General features: G+C 38.9%; 1 protein-coding gene across 1 annotated transcript; it reads right to left on the reverse strand.

Moving 5' to 3' along the window:
- Positions 1 to 1,826: 1,826 nt before the first annotated feature.
- Positions 1,827 to 11,718, reverse strand: DMC1 (DNA meiotic recombinase 1). The gene is given in 13 exon segments (XM_030960498.1): positions 1,827 to 1,896; positions 2,342 to 2,458; positions 2,994 to 3,054; positions 3,869 to 3,983; positions 4,074 to 4,147; positions 4,657 to 4,748; positions 5,384 to 5,456; positions 6,655 to 6,696; positions 7,578 to 7,630; positions 8,246 to 8,328; positions 8,629 to 8,775; positions 10,995 to 11,039; positions 11,647 to 11,718. Coding segments are annotated over 13 exon segments (1,029 nt in total). The 5' UTR covers positions 11,704 to 11,718.
- Positions 11,719 to 19,252: the final 7,534 nt, after the last annotated feature.

The following is a 19,252-nucleotide window of genomic DNA, read 5'->3' on the forward strand; positions in this document are numbered from 1 at the left end:
GGAAAGCGAGTCCCCTTTACTTTCAGGCCCTTGGATAAAAATAACAGCATAGAACAACATGCAAATTACCATTTTAGTTTCACATGCTATATATATACATATATATATATGTATGTATGTATCACATGTGTGAGAAAGCAAAAAGCAATCTGAGTGCTTAAAATAAGATGCAAGAATGTTTCTGTAAGAAACCTGGGTCTTTTAAGTGGGTGGCAGGGAGTCAAGTGACACTGCACACTCTCACTGGCACTGGGTCCTTGGCCGCTGGATAAAAATGCCTAATGTGGGAAAGCCTGGCACATGCAAAGGACTGGACATTGCATTAAAAAACAATGGCTGATCCATTCCTGGCTCTCTCAGATGAACCAGCTTCCCAGCCTTCAGCTCTCTAGTATTTTCTCCACTGTGAAAAATAGTGCTTTACTTCAGCAAAAATATCAACTATCTGCTAAGAAGCCACTTAAAAAAGGCAAGCCCTCTAGGTCTGTCACAAGGAAAAGCCTGGCTAAAATGTCAAGCTTCTCTTCCATGAATTTCTGGGCAGTGCTGCCTTTTCGTTTGATGTTATCTTACATGCATTTGGTAACCTAAACAAAAAAATTCTTTTGCCAGTGAGGATGAGTTCTTCAACCAGATACCAAAATTAGACTCATTGTAATTACCAGAGGACAAAGTAAGACTTCCCCATTATATCCATGTATGTGTGTATGTATGTATTGTTTAATTTATTTAAAACAAGCAATTCCATGAGCATTGGAGATACTATAAAAGGAACTGTTATTTTGGCCCCAATGCCCTGTTTCCCTCTTTATTCCCAGCTTCTTTTGCCCCCTGTGACCCACACCTCCTCCTAGTTCAGAGCTGTGCCTGTGCTGGCTGCTCCCTTAGCAAGCTGAATCCTAAGTGCCTTTTCCTTGGTATAAGTGCTGGTGCCACCCTCTCCTGTCTAGCTGCAGGATTTGTTCTATTCTTTTTAATAGTAACAATATTTAATATTACTTAATAGTAATCTTTAATAGTCTTACTTATACTAGAATACTAGAAGAATGACAAGTCAATTACATCAAGTTTGTTTTTTTAGAGAACTAGAAAAAATGTTTCAAGGTATTGGGTTGCACCCAGATTATTTTTCTCATGAAAGATCGATGAGATTTTTGAGAGGGGAGTTTAAGTCAAAGCACCCAAACATAGTCAGACTTCTGTTCTAATTCATAGTCTTTATTTTTAACTTTAATAAGAACAGGTTTCAAACATTCTGTCCAAAAAGTAGAAAATTCTAAATAAAAACATGAACATTATCTAGTCAAGATAAAAATGTTTAAAAACGTATTCTTAAAACTACTTGTTCCTCTACAGTACATGAAAATCCGTCAAGTTCTTGAGCTGTTGTTCCTCCCACTGCCTTTTCCATCTATATATGTCAATTTTATAACTGAGTTTATTCCAGTTCTGTTGCATTTCACACTGTTAAATTCTACCACTTAGACACTCTCTTTGAAATAAATTAAGAAAGAGTATATTCACTCCCATGTGAAAGGACAGGTTTGATTTTCACAAAAGATAGGAAAAGGAGTCTAAGAACAATTCACAATCTAATGGCTTAAATCTTTGTGTGCTAAAAGTTCAATTGAAAAACAAAAATCCTAAATGATCAAAATTTTAGTTCAGTAAAACTGAACTGTACAAAGTCCATCCTGTTTTCTCCCAAAATATCTTAAATATCTCCCAAAAGCTACAAATGCAGCCAGGTAGTTGTTGACCTTTCACAAATCTTCATCCCAACTGCCCAGCTGGTTTTTAGCTGTACATTTACATAATTTTTTTACCTATTCTTTGGCATCCCCAATCCCTCCAGCAGTTATTGCAAATGTGGCTTCATTTTCAGGCATCTCAGGGCTGGGAGAAAAAGAAACAAGAAACTTGTGGGTTTCTCCATGTAAAATGCAGTTGTGAAACAGTCTCCAAAATGTTATGGGTGTGAGCAACCTGGAATACCTCAGTGCCTTTATACCTACGTGCAAACTGTAGAACATGATTGATATCATCAGGATCAGAAAATGTGAACTTATTGTGTCAGGAAAACTTAGGAATTTAACCTGTCCAGAATTTTCCTGCCAAGGGACCACCAGTCCTACCAAAGTATTTGATGGTCTTCATTAAGAGCTGAGCATCTAGTAGGATTTATGATGAAAGATTATGTTATTTAATGTATGCAGTGTGCAAGACAATTTTAATTAGTTGTTTAATCTGTTAATTAGTTTGTCCTTTCAGATTTTCTCCCAGTGTACCATGTCCAGAAAGTTTCAACACCTTGAAATGTGTCCCCTTCCCTCCTGTTTACCTGTCGTAGATCTTTGCGATACGCAGCTCCCCTCTCCCTTTCCTCAAACTGATCCTGGTAGTTGAGGCATGAGCAAGGATGTGCCCCCCAATGGGCTTTTTTGGGTCTGCCTGAAAGCTGAATTAGCAAGCAAATTGTGGTGATTCACTGTGCAAATTCCAGAGGTTAATACCGTGATTAACTGTCAGACCAAGCCCTATTCAACTCAGTAACAAATAATCAATAGGGAAATACATTAGAAACCTGACTTTTGCACACTTGTCTCAAATGTTCAATGATGGCATCATTTTCATGCCATTAAATTCAAGAAGCTCAAGAAATGCACACCTTAAATATCAGATATAAGCTGCTCCAGAGGAAAATGTGGTGCTTTTTCAATATTTTTTTATAGCTCATTTTCTTTGTTTAAGTCACGGTGAAATCACACCACCACACTGGGCAGCAGATAAACATAAAAAAGCTCATTAGAAAAAATGAGAGAAACTTCCAGAGGTCATTTATGTACAAATTCCTAATACCACAGGGAACAATGACCAATCTGATCTTTCATTTCAGTGCCTCTTGCACCTTAAAATCTCAGTTCTCATTTCTGTTAAATACATAATACAAAACACAGGAATTTTTTTTAGGAGAGAGAGAAAAAGTATCTTACGTCATAGTTGCTCCTGGGTCAGCAGTCATCTGGTTGGTCACAAACACAGCCACATTATATTCTGCAAGAGAAGACATTGCAAAGAAGGCAGACTTCATCCAATTAGAATTCTAAAACATTCTCTCATCCATGGTAAAAGCAAGGTTTCTGCTGAAGCACTTCAAATTTCAAATGAATGAGAAGAAAATATTCTTTATGACTGATGGCTGCAGTTAATCAGGACACAGCCTAGATTTGCTCTTGCATGGCTTCAGCTGTAATACACCAAAATTGAGCCCTTTTAACAATTCCAGTGAACAAGTCTTTCTCAGTTCCCATCTATTCTCTGTTGGCTCCCTGCCCTCAGCTCCCTCTCCTTCCCTTTCTCTGTTTGCTTTTTTTTTTTTTTCTTCACTTCAGGAAAAAAGCATTTATTCATTCCTCATCAACATTTCTGAGACATTCCAAAGAGAAAGAACTCTATTCATCCTGTCGTCATCCCTCAAAGCATTGCAAAGTACTGACAAAGTGGCAAGAGGTATGGCTTTTTTATTTCTCTATGCCTTCATCCTCTTTTCTCTGTCTTTCTTTTATTGAAATTTGGGGAAGACAATTACTGAGTATTTGTCCAGTTCTACAACCTATTATCTCATTTAGGGCCTGACAGTATTTCTTGAAAAACTCTAAATGTTGGAAAGTCCATAAGTTTTCTCAATCTGTCATCTTGAAATAATACATTATCAGTTTGTTCTTTTTGATAACTGACAGAGGTGTAAAGTGAGGAAAGATCCCTGGGCCAGTGCCTCACTGATAATACCCTTGGACTACTAAGCTACCAACAGCTACTGGTAGTGATTCCGGCCCATGTTTTCCAAATCTTGCCATGTTTCCCATACCTTCTGATATTTTTTGGAGCCTTGACAACATCTGAGCTAGTTTCTGTTGTCGTTCAGCCAACTCTCAGCGACCACTGAAATCCACACGGAAAAGTGCCATTATGGAGTCAATGATCTGCATTGTAATCATGCTGGGTAAGTAAATATAGTGAAAGAAAACAGCAACACTTATTCTGAGAACAGTAAGCATACAGAAGTCTTGTACCAATAACTTGAAGATACCAGCTTCCTCATGGAACTTGGCTGCTACATAGTCAAGCAATTCCATCTGATGCTCACCTAGTGGGAAGCAGTTGCCAAGAGAAATTAGGACCAGAAAGAACTCTGAAAGAACAAAAGCCTGAACTTCAAAATTCCACTTTAAATGTCTGCACTGGTTATATGTTCATTGCCATCAGTTTTAAATCCAGTGCCCAGTAACAATCTACTTTGCAGGTTCCAGTTTTTTCTCACCCATCTCACAAAACTTCTTTGTGAAAATCTTCACTCTGCATGAGGACAACTTTTTGTTAAGAACTGAAAATCAATATATACATTTTAATTTAATTTTGAATTAAATGTCACATAGAAAATGTTTTAAGCATTTATGTTTATATTGCATTCTTAAAGAAGTCTTATTTCAAAACTTCTTGAAGTTTTAAAGCAGTGTCTTGTGACAGAGAGTGTGTTGAGTGTTAATAAACTGAGAAATGTTAATAAACTGAGAACTATTAAAATGGAAAGAGAGAGAGAAAAAACCTGAGAGGAAAAAACCCTAGCTATCATGCCAGTTGCAATAATGGTCTTACTGGTGTATGCACGTGCATACAGCACGTTGTCAAGCACTGCCTCATGGTCCACATTGAAGCGATCTGCAATGTCACGCAGGCGGTCTGGTCGGCTGGCATGAGTCAGAGTTAAGGGTTTCTCCTAGTGCAAACCATGCTCTGAAAATTATAAACTCCATTCCAAAATAGGATTATAGGGGGAAAAAAAAGAAGAATATTTATTTTAGTCCTAGAGAAGACTGACTTTTTGTCTTCAGGCTGTCCCACGTACCCTAAAGATAGTTTAGGGCTCACGATGGTAATTGTTTTGTGTTTAGGGTTTGAGGCGGGGGGGTTGACATATGGATATCTGTGCTCTAGGAATTTAGTAAAACCTGTTTATACACAGTCTACTGCAAATGTGAAGTGTTAAAAATAGTGTTTAGTACTCAGATAAATTTATCTTGAAGAGAAAAGCTGCTATAACCTGTAGGAGGCCTACTAGATCGCAAAAACACAAAACCCCCAAAAACAAACAAACAAAAAAAACCCAGTTGAAATAAAATCCAATTCCTAACTAATTTTTCCAGGTTGGATTACATCAAATGACAAAAGAAAAACTCACTTCCTTGTGGGCGACTACACACTGTGCTCTCCACGATTTCTGTGCCAGTCTTGTTTTACATGTATGAAGCTTCCTTATGACTAACTAAAATGAATTAACTTTCCAGTTCATCACACCTATAGCTTTTAACAGTCAAAAAGATACAAAGTGTTTTCAGTATCAATGAAGATAATCTTTCCACCTGTGTAGCCATTTGGTCCTGGGAGCTGAGCTGTCACTACAGAGAAGCATACAAGATTAAAATGAAAAAGCAGGAAAAATATTTTCTTACTCCATCTATCATTATTTTTTAAATAAAATACAACTGTTTATCCATATCACAAAGAACTGTCACTTTTAATCAATGTGAAAATCAGGAGTATCTTGTCTTACTGCCATCTTGAGAATAAGCTCAAGCCGCTTTTCTCGATTGCAGATCAGATGAGATTTAATTAATGGTGTCAAAACTGTTTTACTCAGCACCATCACTAAATCTGTGTATTTTAGGGATATTATTAGTGAGTTCTTAGACACAAAGTGTCCTCTTAATCCTCTGCCCAAATTCATTCTATTGACTTAGTAGGCACTTTTTCCAGCTGTAACTCATATGATCAAAAATTCTTTGGATATGAGTTTTTCCTGATATGCAAATAGTTGCTGATTGTGGATTTAGACTCTTTGGAGTAAATAAGCTAAAATACTCAATCCAGTTGTAATCATTCATGCAAAAGGGTATGACTCTGCTACCATTACACTGTACTAACCAGAAGAGGCCTTGTTTTTCCAGAATGTGCCATATTTCACTTTACAATATAGGGGATTAATTTAATAGAATTTGCCTACCCAGTGTCTGGTAATTCCAGCAGCATTAGTAGTTATATAAGTCATTGTTTACTTCTCCTTACACATTGAGAGATATCTCTGGGAAATCAGTGTCCCGCTGTTTTTGGCACTGCCCAAATATGGTGACTGCCAAAGTCTGTTTATCCAGTCACTGACAGCCAGTAGTACCCTTTCAGTGCCCTTTCAGAATGTCATATTCAGCAAAACCTCTTGAAACCAGGACAGTCAAAGGGTTGCTGAGAAAAAAATTTTGCCTCTGCCCGTTTCTGAGCAATGCCCCATCTACATGTGACACATATTTGTGTTCTGCTTTTCCAGATGGTGTGTTTCACTGGTTTATCTAAGACACCCTATTAACTTCCCTCTCCTTATGGCAAAACCTTCATGGATGTGAGCAGCATTAAAACATAACAATGTATATGAATTGTCTACTCAAACGCGGTTTATGGAGGTAAGAGTTACCAAGGTGTGCTTCACTTTATTTGTAAAAATAAAAGATTCTGACTTTTCTCTATGTGTTTAATTCTGATATAGTGGTAAACAATGGATTCACTGAGAAGAAACAGCACTTTATTTTAAGGTGTTATACCTACCACAAAGAGTGTGAGATAGCTGGGTTTTGCCTGTCCGGAACTCTGTTAAATAAAGAGAAGGGTAAAAAAGAGTCAGGGTTTCTTTTTCCAAGTTTGACAGATTCAGTAATTACTGCAGTTAGAAACTCTTACTTACAAAATTCACCTCAATCTCTACCTTTTAAAATCATTTAACCTCAATTTCTAAATCACATTCTGTGCAGGAGAAATGTGTTACATGAAAAGCAAAATCTGAAATGCTTTTATTTGATCGTGCTTGACTGCTGAAGTCACTCTCTTGTGTGTGGATGTTAAAACCATATGGCACCTGTGGAAAAGTGATAATGGGGGGGCGGGGTGTGAAAGAAATGGTTGATTCCATTAACCTAGCCCAGTTTCATTTCCAGTAAAATGATCAAGGAGAAGCTTACAAGTTTATTAATCTCATTCTACCAAAACACATTAGTCCCCCAGTTTGTCTCTTCTAAAGGGAAGAGTACTTTGTTTTATGAACTCTTATTGCTGCAGTGTCAAGCGCCAACTAATTAGGTGTACTGTAACAGTAGCTTAATTATAATTTCAAAATCTTACATAAAATGCAGTGTACCTTAAGTGTGCATAACTAAAATACCTTTTGTGGCAATTTTGTTACACTGCATCAGGGAGAACTCTGGCATGTTAGTTATAGTCTTAGTAATGCTATGTTGTGCTGAATCAGCATGCCCAGTAACGATTACTCAGCTCAAATTTAGTCTGCAAGCAAATGAAGAGGAAAAATGGTAAAACATTAAAGAGAAGTGGATTATTTCTTCTTGCACACATGCAGATAATCATCTTTGTAACTACAATGTGGTAAACTTGATAGAAGTAATCCAAGTCGAATTAAAATCTAAACTAAGTTGCAATTTTTGTTTGGTAATACTCATTTAATGTGGTTCTCTCACCTCCAAAGGCCTCAGTGATTGCCATGCTTTCAATCCCACCACCCAGAAGTTTACTGCAGAAAGGGAGAGGATTATGATATAGTTAAACCCAAAAAAATCACAAGAGGAAGGTAAAACAGAGATATTTTTACTACTTTAAGGAAAGTAATTTCTGCCCCAAAGCCCCTCACTTGATGCATTAAGTGCAGGGCACTAAGTGATCATTGATTCATAAAGAATTAACTATGTCTTTACCTCCCTTTTTGTGTGCAATGGAAAGATCTATACAAATTATTACTGGAAAGAAAGGAGAAAAAATAACATTGAGAACAATATTTGAAAATAGCCTTACATGAAAATATCTCAAGGGAGGACTTCAAGACTTGTAATTTTGACCTGAAACCTGCAGATTATTTTGATAGGCAAAAAAAATTATACAGTCAAGATTTCTGGATGCCAACTATTTATTTACAGTGACTGTACAAAGTCCAGTTTCCTCTCAGAAAAGGAGTTGGTTTTGATGCTTATTTATGTAGACTTCTTTAAACCAGCACTAACTCCAAATGCAAGGGGAATCTATGTGTCCTAGCTGAGTATTTATTCCCTTATATTTCTGTATCTCATTAAAGACAATTAAGATGATTATTGGGAACATTTGGATGAAGGAAGGATATAAAAGATAAGCTTACTCAAATTCCTGGCTGCCAGTGGAAATATGAAATACCATCTTCCGTTTTTCACTGTACTCAAAGGCAGTGAGGAAGCCTGGTTCCTAGGGAAGACCAAAGAACATGAGAGGTTCATTTTAGGTTTAACCTGAAGTTAAAAGTGCGATATCTCACACAAATATCTTCTTTTCCCCCTAGCCTCATGCCCATGGGTTGGGTATAAAAAGCACCACAGCATTCGTCTGGTTGTTGTGGAGTATAAAGTATTATGCCTTAGAGTAACAGGCAGAATAATTTTCAAAATTATTTTGATGATGCAGTGGGAAATCTGCTAAGAGAAATCTTGGACAGCGTTTTGGAGAGGCTAGCATAAGTTCAAACTCTCAGGAAAGTGACTGGCTTACAACAAGCTTGTTTGCAGCTTCTTTAATCTTGTCCACTTTGGCCTCTGAGAGCCCCTTCACGTTGCATAGTGCCCTTCTTGTGGTCATCTGGATTCCTTTGATTGTGCAAATCCCAACTGCCTTCAGCTTTTTAATATCTGCTACATTCTGCAAAGAAATTTCCCTTCTGTGAGTACTCAGGACAGTTAACAACTAGAAGGTGAAATAAATCTTAGCGAAATATTTTATGTTCTTATGCATGTGTTTTCACCAGGAAAGAAACAGATTTACAGTAAACTCTTCGTTGTGTAGTTTGTGACACCAACAAAACTAAATTTTGAGTAACATTGGTATGAGGAATCGTGGTGCAGAGAGCAGTTTCTGGTGGTTTTGAGAGAAAGATGTCTGGGTATTTACTTCTCCCCTTTCAGTGTCCATTTTTCTAGATCAAAGCTGACAGTAAAGAAACAGTACAGAATTATTTCAGATAGTGTGGACCTTGGATACTCTATAACACTCTGTCCTTGGTCCCTCAGCACAGATAATCTGTAAACCAGATAATCTGGTGGTGGAGATTTGGGAGCTGATTCACAAGGATCACTGGAAACTGAGTGATATACTGTGATATTTCAACATGTCCAGTTTAAAATACGTGTCCTGCAGATCTGACTGACGCTTTGGGCTGGACTGAGCTACTCCTTTTTCATAAATTGGGAATAGCACGACTTCAGACAGCACCCTACTGACATATTTTACCTTCTCTCACCTCATTTTATGACTCTGACATCACTGGAAATGTAAAAGCAAGAACAGATTACTCACAAGAAAACATACTGTGTGAAAGGTGTGGGATAATACATCAATTCGCCATTTCTGGCCAAGATTTTTCTTTGAAAAAAAACTATGAACTGGACATATAATCTATTTATCTAGAGTGTGTGGGTACATTGAGCATAAGAAGGGAGGGGGGGTTGTGTGAGAAATTAGTCATGTTTATTTCAAAGCTTATTTCTCATCCTGTGATACATGTATGACACTCAGCAGAGGCTGAGGGGTAACAGCACCTTAAATCCTACCAAACACTTTTGATCACCAAATCGCAGTCTCAGTTGTTCTAATTCTGATTCTCTTTCTGGGCATACTGGCATATCCAGTAAATATTTTTCTCTCTACTCCTTGAAAAAAAATTCTAAACCCACAAAAATTGTTTCTCCAGATAAATGAATTTAACATATAGCAGTCATCCTATGTTTGCACAAAGCTTTTAGCTGGTACAGCTGAGAACAAAAACTTCCTCTGAGGTGTGCAAATAACAGCTTGCAAGAAAGAAAAAAATTAATGGAAAGGAGCAGAAAACTTTTACAACCCCAGAAGAACAGCCTAAGTCATTATTGTTAGTTTTCAAACTTTCATACATTTGTATCCTTCTGTGAATGCCATGCCTTGTTTTATACTGATAGGGTAGTACAGCTGCCTTCCAGCTCAGGTCACAGTCTTTGATCAACTTGCTACATTTTTTAAGCAATAATTTGTTTCTTTTTCCTATGTTGCCCCATAGTTTGAGCTCCCAACCATGTGAGCCTTCTTCAGAACTATCTTTAAAACTGCCTGAACTGCCAGTGAAATGAACTGCCAATAAAAAAAAATTGCCAACAATTGCACTGCTGACATGGTCAGCACAGTAACTACAGTGCTGACTAATGATGAGTCACTGTGATATGTCCTTCCCATCTTTATCTTCTGTAGTCACTTTTATTAAATCTCACATTACTTCACACAAACCCAACTTTTTATTCTGCTTCTACAACTCTGATTATAACAGGATTCCAATCCATGAGCCAGTCTCCTAGATAAACATATAATAATTGTAATTAAAATAAACAGGTGATGTTTATGTGATGATGGTAACAATGACAGAAATTCACATTTGATGAAGAAAACTAACCACTTATTTCTCTAGCTACTAATATTTTCCTCACTCCTACTCTACCCTCTGCACCAGCATACTGAAAATAGTATAGTAACAATTGTCACAGTGTAATTTCACAGGCACCAAAAATGCAGGAGTAATTACAAAGATTGGCAGGAACAGGAAATAATCTATCACACAGTTTTCAAATAAATTAGCAAGCAGTTGGTTTTTCAAGAGTGCTAGGTGCTAAATACTTTGAGTATCTTGACACTTTATTTAGGAATCTGATGTGAATGAGATTTTCTAAAAATCTGTCTTATCACCAAAGACAAAATTTGTCTCCACTGACTGAGTTAGAACTTACTGCAAGGAGGAATTTCAGTTATTTGCATCAATGTGTATACAATTTTGGAAACAATCTTACAGTAGCTTTTGAGGGACGATTCTGTGTGATCAAGTGATTGCTAATACTTACAATTCCATGCTTCTGCAGCAGGTCAATATCCTGAAAAAAGGATTCCTAAACAAAATAGCAGAAAAAAAAATAGATGTTGCTTTTTCTTGTTATTACATCTATCTCGATACGTGACTGTTTCAGATTTGTAAACATTTATTGATTTTTCACAAATAATACATAACTTGTTGGACAACTGAAATAAGCAAAGCCATAGTGAGCCAAAAAGGCCTACATGTTTCCTATCATTTTCTCAAAAAAGTATATCTTCACAGGCAATTAATCCTCTGCTACTAAAACTTGTGTTAGCACCATCATAATTGCAGCTTTTCTACCATAATTTCTCACTCTTTTCGTGCTAATGATTATTCTTCAGAAGCAGAAAATTAACAGATAGTCCCCTTGGATTTAATATAGAAGTGTAAAATATGATGAAATAATGATAATCCCATTAAAAACCATGCACAGCTTTTGAAAGGTTAATGAAGATTACTTGAAGAGCCAGGCTGTATAGGGACATGGGGAATGAGATTGTCTTGGTAGTAGACTGGAAGGAAATTTTAAATGCATTGAACTCCCTGATGGTTTTTGGGGACATCCACGGGTTTCTTAAGACTATGAAAATACCTTTGAACATTTGCTGCACATAGTTTTCAATCAATAACAAATTTACCTCATCATCCTGGTATCCTGGTTCTTCTTGGACTACTTGATCCTCCATGGCCTTCATCGTGAAAGAGCACGCAATATATATTGATCACTAGTGGGAAATGCAAACAAAGAGAGTCATGGGGAGGCAATAAATGAGTAAATGTCTGTAAAAGGACTTTTAAGAAGTCCTTGAACTACAGAAACATGTCAATATGACATCATATATGGATTTAAATTTGGATTCTGCTTTCAACTCTTCATTATCTGACCTACCAGGCCAAAAGGAGAAAATTGATGGCTTTACATTCAGATGAACCAGTTTGGCTAGAAAGGGCCTCATAGGTATTACAAGAAGAGATTTCATTCCCATGTGAAAATCTTGAGTCAGAGATGAGTTTTGGAGGTGGAAACATTTAAAATGAATTATCACTAGTGGAATTTATTCTGGTAAGAATGCTAAGGGCAGTCTGTGTTTTTATAACAAAAGTCAGCATAGCTGCAGACAGAATGGGCAATGGAGAGGCAATGCAACAGCTCAGCCTCTCCATCTTTATGTGACAGAAAACCCTCAAAAGTGTGCTGAGAAGGCTACAACTCCTTAGTGATGTATCTTGAGAGCGGATTTTTAAAGCTGTATTTGTTTTGAAGTTCTCGCTGAGGTTCAAAATGACCAATAAATGCTGAAGACATGCAGGTTGTAAGGAGTATGCTTGCAAGGAGAGAACAAAAGAAGGGTAATAAAAACCTGGAACTTTTATTGTGAAAACCCATATATAGACAGCTCATTTAATCTTTTTTCATGGTTAACTTGCCGTGTCTGTACTCCAGCACAGCTTCACTGCCCTCTCTATGTGACTTGCTATAAGCAAGGCCTAGAACTGGAATAGGCACTTAGTGACACCATGGTTAAATGAGCAAAGTGTGACCTCCTTAAATCTTATGAATGCAAGAATAGTGAACACAAAGTAGTTCCTTAGAAACATGATCTTATAACCAAACTACTCTATCATTTTTGTGGTTTTGTAAGTGGGTTAAGTTGCTTCTGTTTAAATTGTGAGCTTACATTTGGTGTTCTAGCTCTGGATGATCAAAAGTTTTGCAGACCATCACATCAAAATGTGCACATATATTTACTTGCTCATTTGTTAACAAAATCCACAAACTATAAGACAGGCTATGTCTAACAGAGGCTGGGATAGTTTAGGCTAAATATCTGCAAAAGACCTTTTTTCAGCTTGTAAATGGATACTAATTTGCTTGCAAGAATCTTGTGTATATAGAGGCTGGGTAAGAAAAGAACAGGATATCAGAACTTCAGAATTATCTTATTCTGTTAGCATTTAATGGAAACATTCTTATAAAATCAGTTGTTTCTGATAGTGTCATGGTATATTTAATTTCTATTTCAGAACTCTGACAATTATGGAGTGACAAATCACGCCCTCACATAATTACAGCAAAACACTAATTAAAAAATACTTTGGGACGTTTGAAAAATCCCCTAGCTTCAAATACCGAAGGAAGAAAAACAAGTAATGCAAGAGGCATTAAAACTATATTACAATCTCCTTCTTCATTAAAGACATCCTCACAAAATGCACATAATCCTGCCCTTCAACCACCACTGAGCAGGTTATGGGATTGTTCTCCTGCTCCCCATCCTTAGGCAATTGGCATTCCACAGCAGAAAAACGAGGTAGACCCAGACCTGTGCCTTCCTGCAGGCTGTTAGGGAAAATGGAGAAATTATACCTCACCCTATTAAAAGCTTTAGGTACGAAAAAAATCCTCCTGCTTAGTGAAGTGTTGTCCTGCTGTTGGTGTGTGTTGGCACACCTGAAGGATTCCAGTCACCACTGCTTACAGTGAAGTAGATGAAAGGGTCAAAGTCTGAGACAACAGAGCAAATCCATGAAAAAACACCAACTATCTTGTGCCACCTCAAGTACCCAAGCGCAGGTGAGCAAGACCTGGATACCGCCGTGTCCTTCCAGCCTGCGGGTGTGACACGGACCCCGCAATTCCCCCTGGCCCTGGGCTGGCAGAAAATGGCAGCAGAGCTCGGCTCCCCGGGCCGGAGGAGACCCGACCTGCCCCAAGGAGCCCCACGGCGAGACCTCGCATCTGTTGCCTGAGAGGAATATAACTGATTAATCGCCATCAACACTCAGATTTATTCGGCTTTTCTTTGCCAGCTGCCTCCTCATGAGATGTACGTTTCGGTTCCCAAAGGGCGAGGGACCGCTCAATCTCCCTCCCCGCGCAGGGCACCATAATTCCTCATCAAAATTAGAACAGTGATTAAATCCCCAGCTCATGCCCGGGCAGCTCCCGGGGAGAAGGTGGGTGCAATACCCGGGGCGAAGGCTCCGAGCCCGCCACGGCCGCCCGCCTCGCTCCTCCTGAGGGCACAGCCCGGCCGCCTTCCCGCCGGCGGCGCGGGGCGGGGCCCGGGGGGCGCCATGAGGGGGCGCGGGCCCTTTCCTCCCCCGCCCCGCGCTGAAAGACGCCTCAGTCTCCGTCGTCAATCCGTCCATCGCCCGTGGTATATCGGCTACTGTAATCTCTTTCTGCCTGGAATATCGCATTGCCCTCACTCCACAGCCGGGAAAGGCAGCATTAGTTAACACCGCGTTGGTTTGGAGGGCATTTAGTTCAATGCAGCTCTGCCTTTTGTTTTTCCAGGGTGCCGCTCACGCATCTTCCTCAACAAGGCACACACGGCGGTTTTGGATTGGATGGCCAAAACCTGTCAGGGAGCTGGAAGAGAAGTGACTTGACTGGAGTCACAGGACAAGAAAATGAGCCTGAGTCATACACATGACTTAATCTGCCATTTTAAAAGGATGGAAAAGGTGCTTTTTAGGATATGAACACTTGTGTGAGACATCTGCAGGCTTCTTGGAGGCAGTATTTGGAAAGCAATCGCCCGTTTTAGCTCGCCTCTGGTGGCACAGTTAGTACGGGACTGCATGTCAAGGAGACATCGCATCTCCTGCGAGCAGCAGGAGTTCCTGGCTGCCCCTTGTGTGGGCTTGGAATGGCAGAAGGGATTGGAGCAGCATCTCAGCCTGTTCCAAGGGGCTTATGAAAACTTCCCCACCCTCTGCCTGTGGGAGGTTAAGGGCACCTTTCCCAAGCCATTTCTTAACCAAGTCAGGAAACCAAGCAACAAAACCCAGGGCCCTGTGCCATCATCAGCCCACCACAGGAGTGCTCACAGGGTCTCCATTCAAAACATCGAGCAATTTCTATAAGTACCAAAAAGTCCAATCCTAGGAGCCCAGGGCTTTGTCTGTACAGAGGAAGCGGCTGGCACAGCTTTTGAAAACCACATTATTCCACAAGAGCTATTCCAGAAGAGCACTTAGGCAGACAGCCCTTTAAAGGTGAATTCCTTCACAAAGTACACTTTTTTCCCAGAACAGAATGAAGAGGGTGACCCTTCTGGTGCTGCTGAGCAGCTTTGCAGCAGAAAATACCTCACTCTGTAAACAGCCTTCCCTTCATTATCCTTTTAGTTTGTAAAATGGTTCTCAGAAAGGTCAATGAATGCACAGAATCTTAAGACCATTTTCCACCCCAAAGAGCTACTTTGGGCAATAAATTACATTCTACAACTTTAAAATGTAGTGTGATCATTAATTGCTCATTTGGCTTCCACCTGGTGTTGTACACAAACCCCACAGAGCCCACACTGTAGAGGCATCCCTTCATCTTCTCCTTCCATTTTACAGGTTCTGCTGCTGAGCAATGCATCTCCATCCCTGAGGGACGTACTGGAATGAGACACACCACTGTGATATGCATTTCCTCTCACTCGAGATCTTGTACCTGTTTGGACAAGAACCAAGTCAAACCATTACCATAAAATATTAAGTATCCAGCTGATTTTTTCTTTACATGCTCACAAACTTCATCCATAGTTGCAATAGGGAAATCAGGAGGGGTTTTGTTGCTGTTGGGGTTTTGTTTTTGTCTCTGGTCAGAGCTAAGATGAGCTGCAAAAGCTCTGTGCATACAATGGGTCTCAGAGTAGGAGTGGCAAAATATCAAATCAGCCAAGGTTTGAAATTCAGACTGAAGTAACAGGAGAACTCTATTGTTAAAATGGAATCACTGGAAGGAATAGAGACAGTACTGGAGGACTGAGTTATGTCTCCATCGTAGTCTTGAGATCTTTAGGCTAAGCCTTGACAAAAGTATTCAATACTACAGTATTGGGAGTGATCCTGCATTAAAAAGACACAATAAAAGGCAGATTTTGCTACCTCTAATTTATTTTGAGTTAATCACTAAGGATATATTATAGGATTAGAGACCTCCCTTCTGTCTGTTAAGATGTCCTGTCTAGACCACGGTTCAGCATTGCAGCTAGGAAGGAAGTAATGAATTAGAGGGCTGTGCCCCTTGATACTAAAGAGATGTCAGGTCAAGTCAGGAATACAACAGATTGTATGTGACTGGAAAAGAAGGGAACAGTATTATCAAAACATCAACTAGAGAATTCAGGAATGGGTATTTTTCTAAATGAGAAATAAATAATCTGTATGTCAACTGTACAAACACAGTAAATTGTAGCAGTCCAAGACCCACAAGATTCACTATTTTTATAGGTGATTGTGAATTTCTTTATACATATAATTAAGAATAACATGATAAAATAATTATTTTTTTTAAAAAAGCAAACTGGAAACAAGGCCACTTGCAATCGTTGCAAAACCAAAACCGAGTTAGAGGATTTATGGAGACATACATCACTATATCACATGTGATCTATCAAAAAGACAAAGGAGATAAGAAAAACTGTCTATTTTGAGAATGCACAAGGAATTTTTTATTTAAGATAAAAAAACAAACTAGTAATAGATAACAATAGGACTGAAAGAGACATCAAGAGATTATCTATCTCAAAGCAGTCTGATGTCCATTTGGCTGGGGAGGCTGTGAATTTTTTTTATCTTTTGAGAAAGAACAAGGCAATTTCAGCCTTGCCTATCCTTGCCATTACCCTTGTTGTCTACCCTTCACTGTGCCGTGCAATTTTATCTGTAAAAAATATGCAATATTTGAGCTAACTTCTACTTTTAAAAGTTTAGGTAACAGAGACTCTAATTCTTGCATGCTTTTTTCTACTCCAAAAGAGAAAAGAATGCCAGCATAACCAGTTCTAAAAAAATGCCCAAACATGATGGATTATGTCATAGTGTGTGCAGCTTGCTCTTGCCTGCTCATGACCTTTGGAGCTGAAACATGCAACCCTGGAATATGATATTGCCGCTCTCAGTAATTTGCCATAAGCTTTGTACTCAATGTGCAAGGCCTCAGGACTGAGATTTGTCAGGTTTGCTTGCTTTGAACTTCTCTCGACCCTTCTGCATCTTTTCCTTGGTTAGCTGTGACAGCAGATTCCATAATTAACCAGGTCTGTGGCTAATTTGTTTTACTTCTGTTTATCTGTGTGTGGTACAACCATCATTTTATATAAACAAGAGTAACAAACAGTTATTCTGTGTAGAAAAAGAGACTTATGACTAGCACGGTGATGCAGCACAGAGAAATGCAGGCATGGAGCAATAGCAGAAGCCTCAAGAAATGGGGGCACGAGATTTGCTGAGGAATACAGGGATATAAAGGCAACAGGCAGGCACAGGCTTGGCAGGGCTGGCCTGATGGCTGTGAGCAACTCACAGGTGATCAGCCAAAGAAAAGCTGAGCTGAAGCTGGAATTAGCGGTAACAAAGAGGAAAAAGAAAAAAAAAAAAGTAACATTCATAATATGCACTACATGCCATAAAATCAGATGTAGTGTGGTGCTGGTAGGTGTAGGTGCAGCAAAGTTGAGGCCCTGCCAGGATCACCTTTTCCAGCCCCAGTATTCCTGGAGCTGTAGGCTCTTTGACTCTCTCAACCCTAAACCTAACCCTAGCCACTATCCTAACCCTTTAAGCACATTTATAACTCATGCTAATAGATATTTTTTAAAATATATCTTTTTAAAGCAGCTTTCTCTTTTTTAACACTTCTGCTTGAGCAACTGGTGCTGCAACCTTTTACAGTTTATCGGTCTCTGCACAAAAAAAAAAAAAGCTCTATTTTAATCGCTATTGAAAAAAACCCGAAATGCAGTTGGTAAAATATATTACTCTGAATCATGAAATGTATACTTTGGGAAGTGCAGGTCTTTTTTTAAACTGTGAGAGCTTTCTAAACAGCTGTTGCAAATTCCAAAATAACTGCTCTTTACTAACACCACATACATAGATTTTTGTTCTGGAATAAGTGCACCTTGTTCTACTTCAGCTTAATATTAACTTTATGATAAACAGAAGTAACAGACTAATTATGAAATAAGACTGCCCACATATGTAGCTAAGTGGGAGTAGTAATTGCAATTGCATATATCTTTGTTCATTTGAATTACCTCCAAGATCAGATAAAAGTAGGCTGAAGAAAGCAATAATAACATCTATTTAATATGAAACTGTTATCAGTCTTCAGTTTTGGTGACAATGCCTCTGACAAGCTTGCATTTGAATCAAAGCTCAGTCACAGCCCTGGTTAAAGTCCATGGGTGAATATGTTCATTTCACTAAGTAAACCAGAAGAATTGACTAACCAATCCTCTGCTCACAGATTAAATGGGAAGCCATTCCCCAAGGGAATGAAGTACATCCCATGGCCAGTCCCTGGCACCAGGGGCCTGATCAGAGTACAGAGCATGGCCAGGCTCCTACACTGCCCTAAATAATGCCCCATGTTCCAGCTCTCAGAGTGAGCCTGAGCTTAGCCTTAACCCAGCAAGGCATTATGATTTGCTTTTCTCCTATTTGCATTCCCTCTGGTGCTTATCTGAACAGGAAAAAAGGAAACATGGATTCAGGCAGCTGGGAGATGAGGGAGAGAGACAGGGAAAGACTGCCTCAGCATGGTGTTGGATCAGTTTTGCCATTTGGTGAACTGTCACTGTTCCTGTAGACAGAGGGATTTCTCTGGGACTGAATACAAATACAGGGGGTAGAATTTGTCTGGCAGCAGCTGAACACATTGGTGCCTAATAAAAAGTGAGAGAGAAGCAACAAGGATTTCTTGCAGGAAGCTGAGTCAGAAAACTTGATTTAACTGCAATAACTCATGAGAAAGGGAGTTAAAACAAGAAAATGTTTCAGTGCTGCAGAACATAGGCCTCTGTGTGTGTATTCTTCAGAAAGAGATTCTGACTTCTAATGCAAACAAAGTTGGAAGTACTGCAAATACTGTCTTAACTGTTATGGTCAAAACAGTCAATGCTTCTTTAACTTATTCACACACTAGTACTGAAATTTAGTCTGAAAAAGACACAAAGCAAAGCAGCTTTATGTACCAAGCATAGGCCATCAGAGTTTTCGGTGTTAGCTGAAAAAAGCATAATTCTTTGAATATCTTTTTATCCCCTTTAATGCATTCCAGCTCAAAGAAGCAGAGTGATTCTGTTGTCAAGTAGGGTGAATAATGACTTTGAGTACACTGCTCTGTTTTGTACTCAGGACAACGTTTTCATTAGCATGATTCAGAAAGAAGAATGTATTTAAAGTGCAGCTAATAGAAAATTTTAAATTTCTAGGTCATGGCAGATTTCACTGGTCACA

This window comes from Camarhynchus parvulus, chromosome 1A (assembly GCF_901933205.1).
Source record: "Camarhynchus parvulus chromosome 1A, STF_HiC, whole genome shotgun sequence".
Taxonomy (NCBI): domain Eukaryota; kingdom Metazoa; phylum Chordata; class Aves; order Passeriformes; family Thraupidae; genus Camarhynchus; species Camarhynchus parvulus.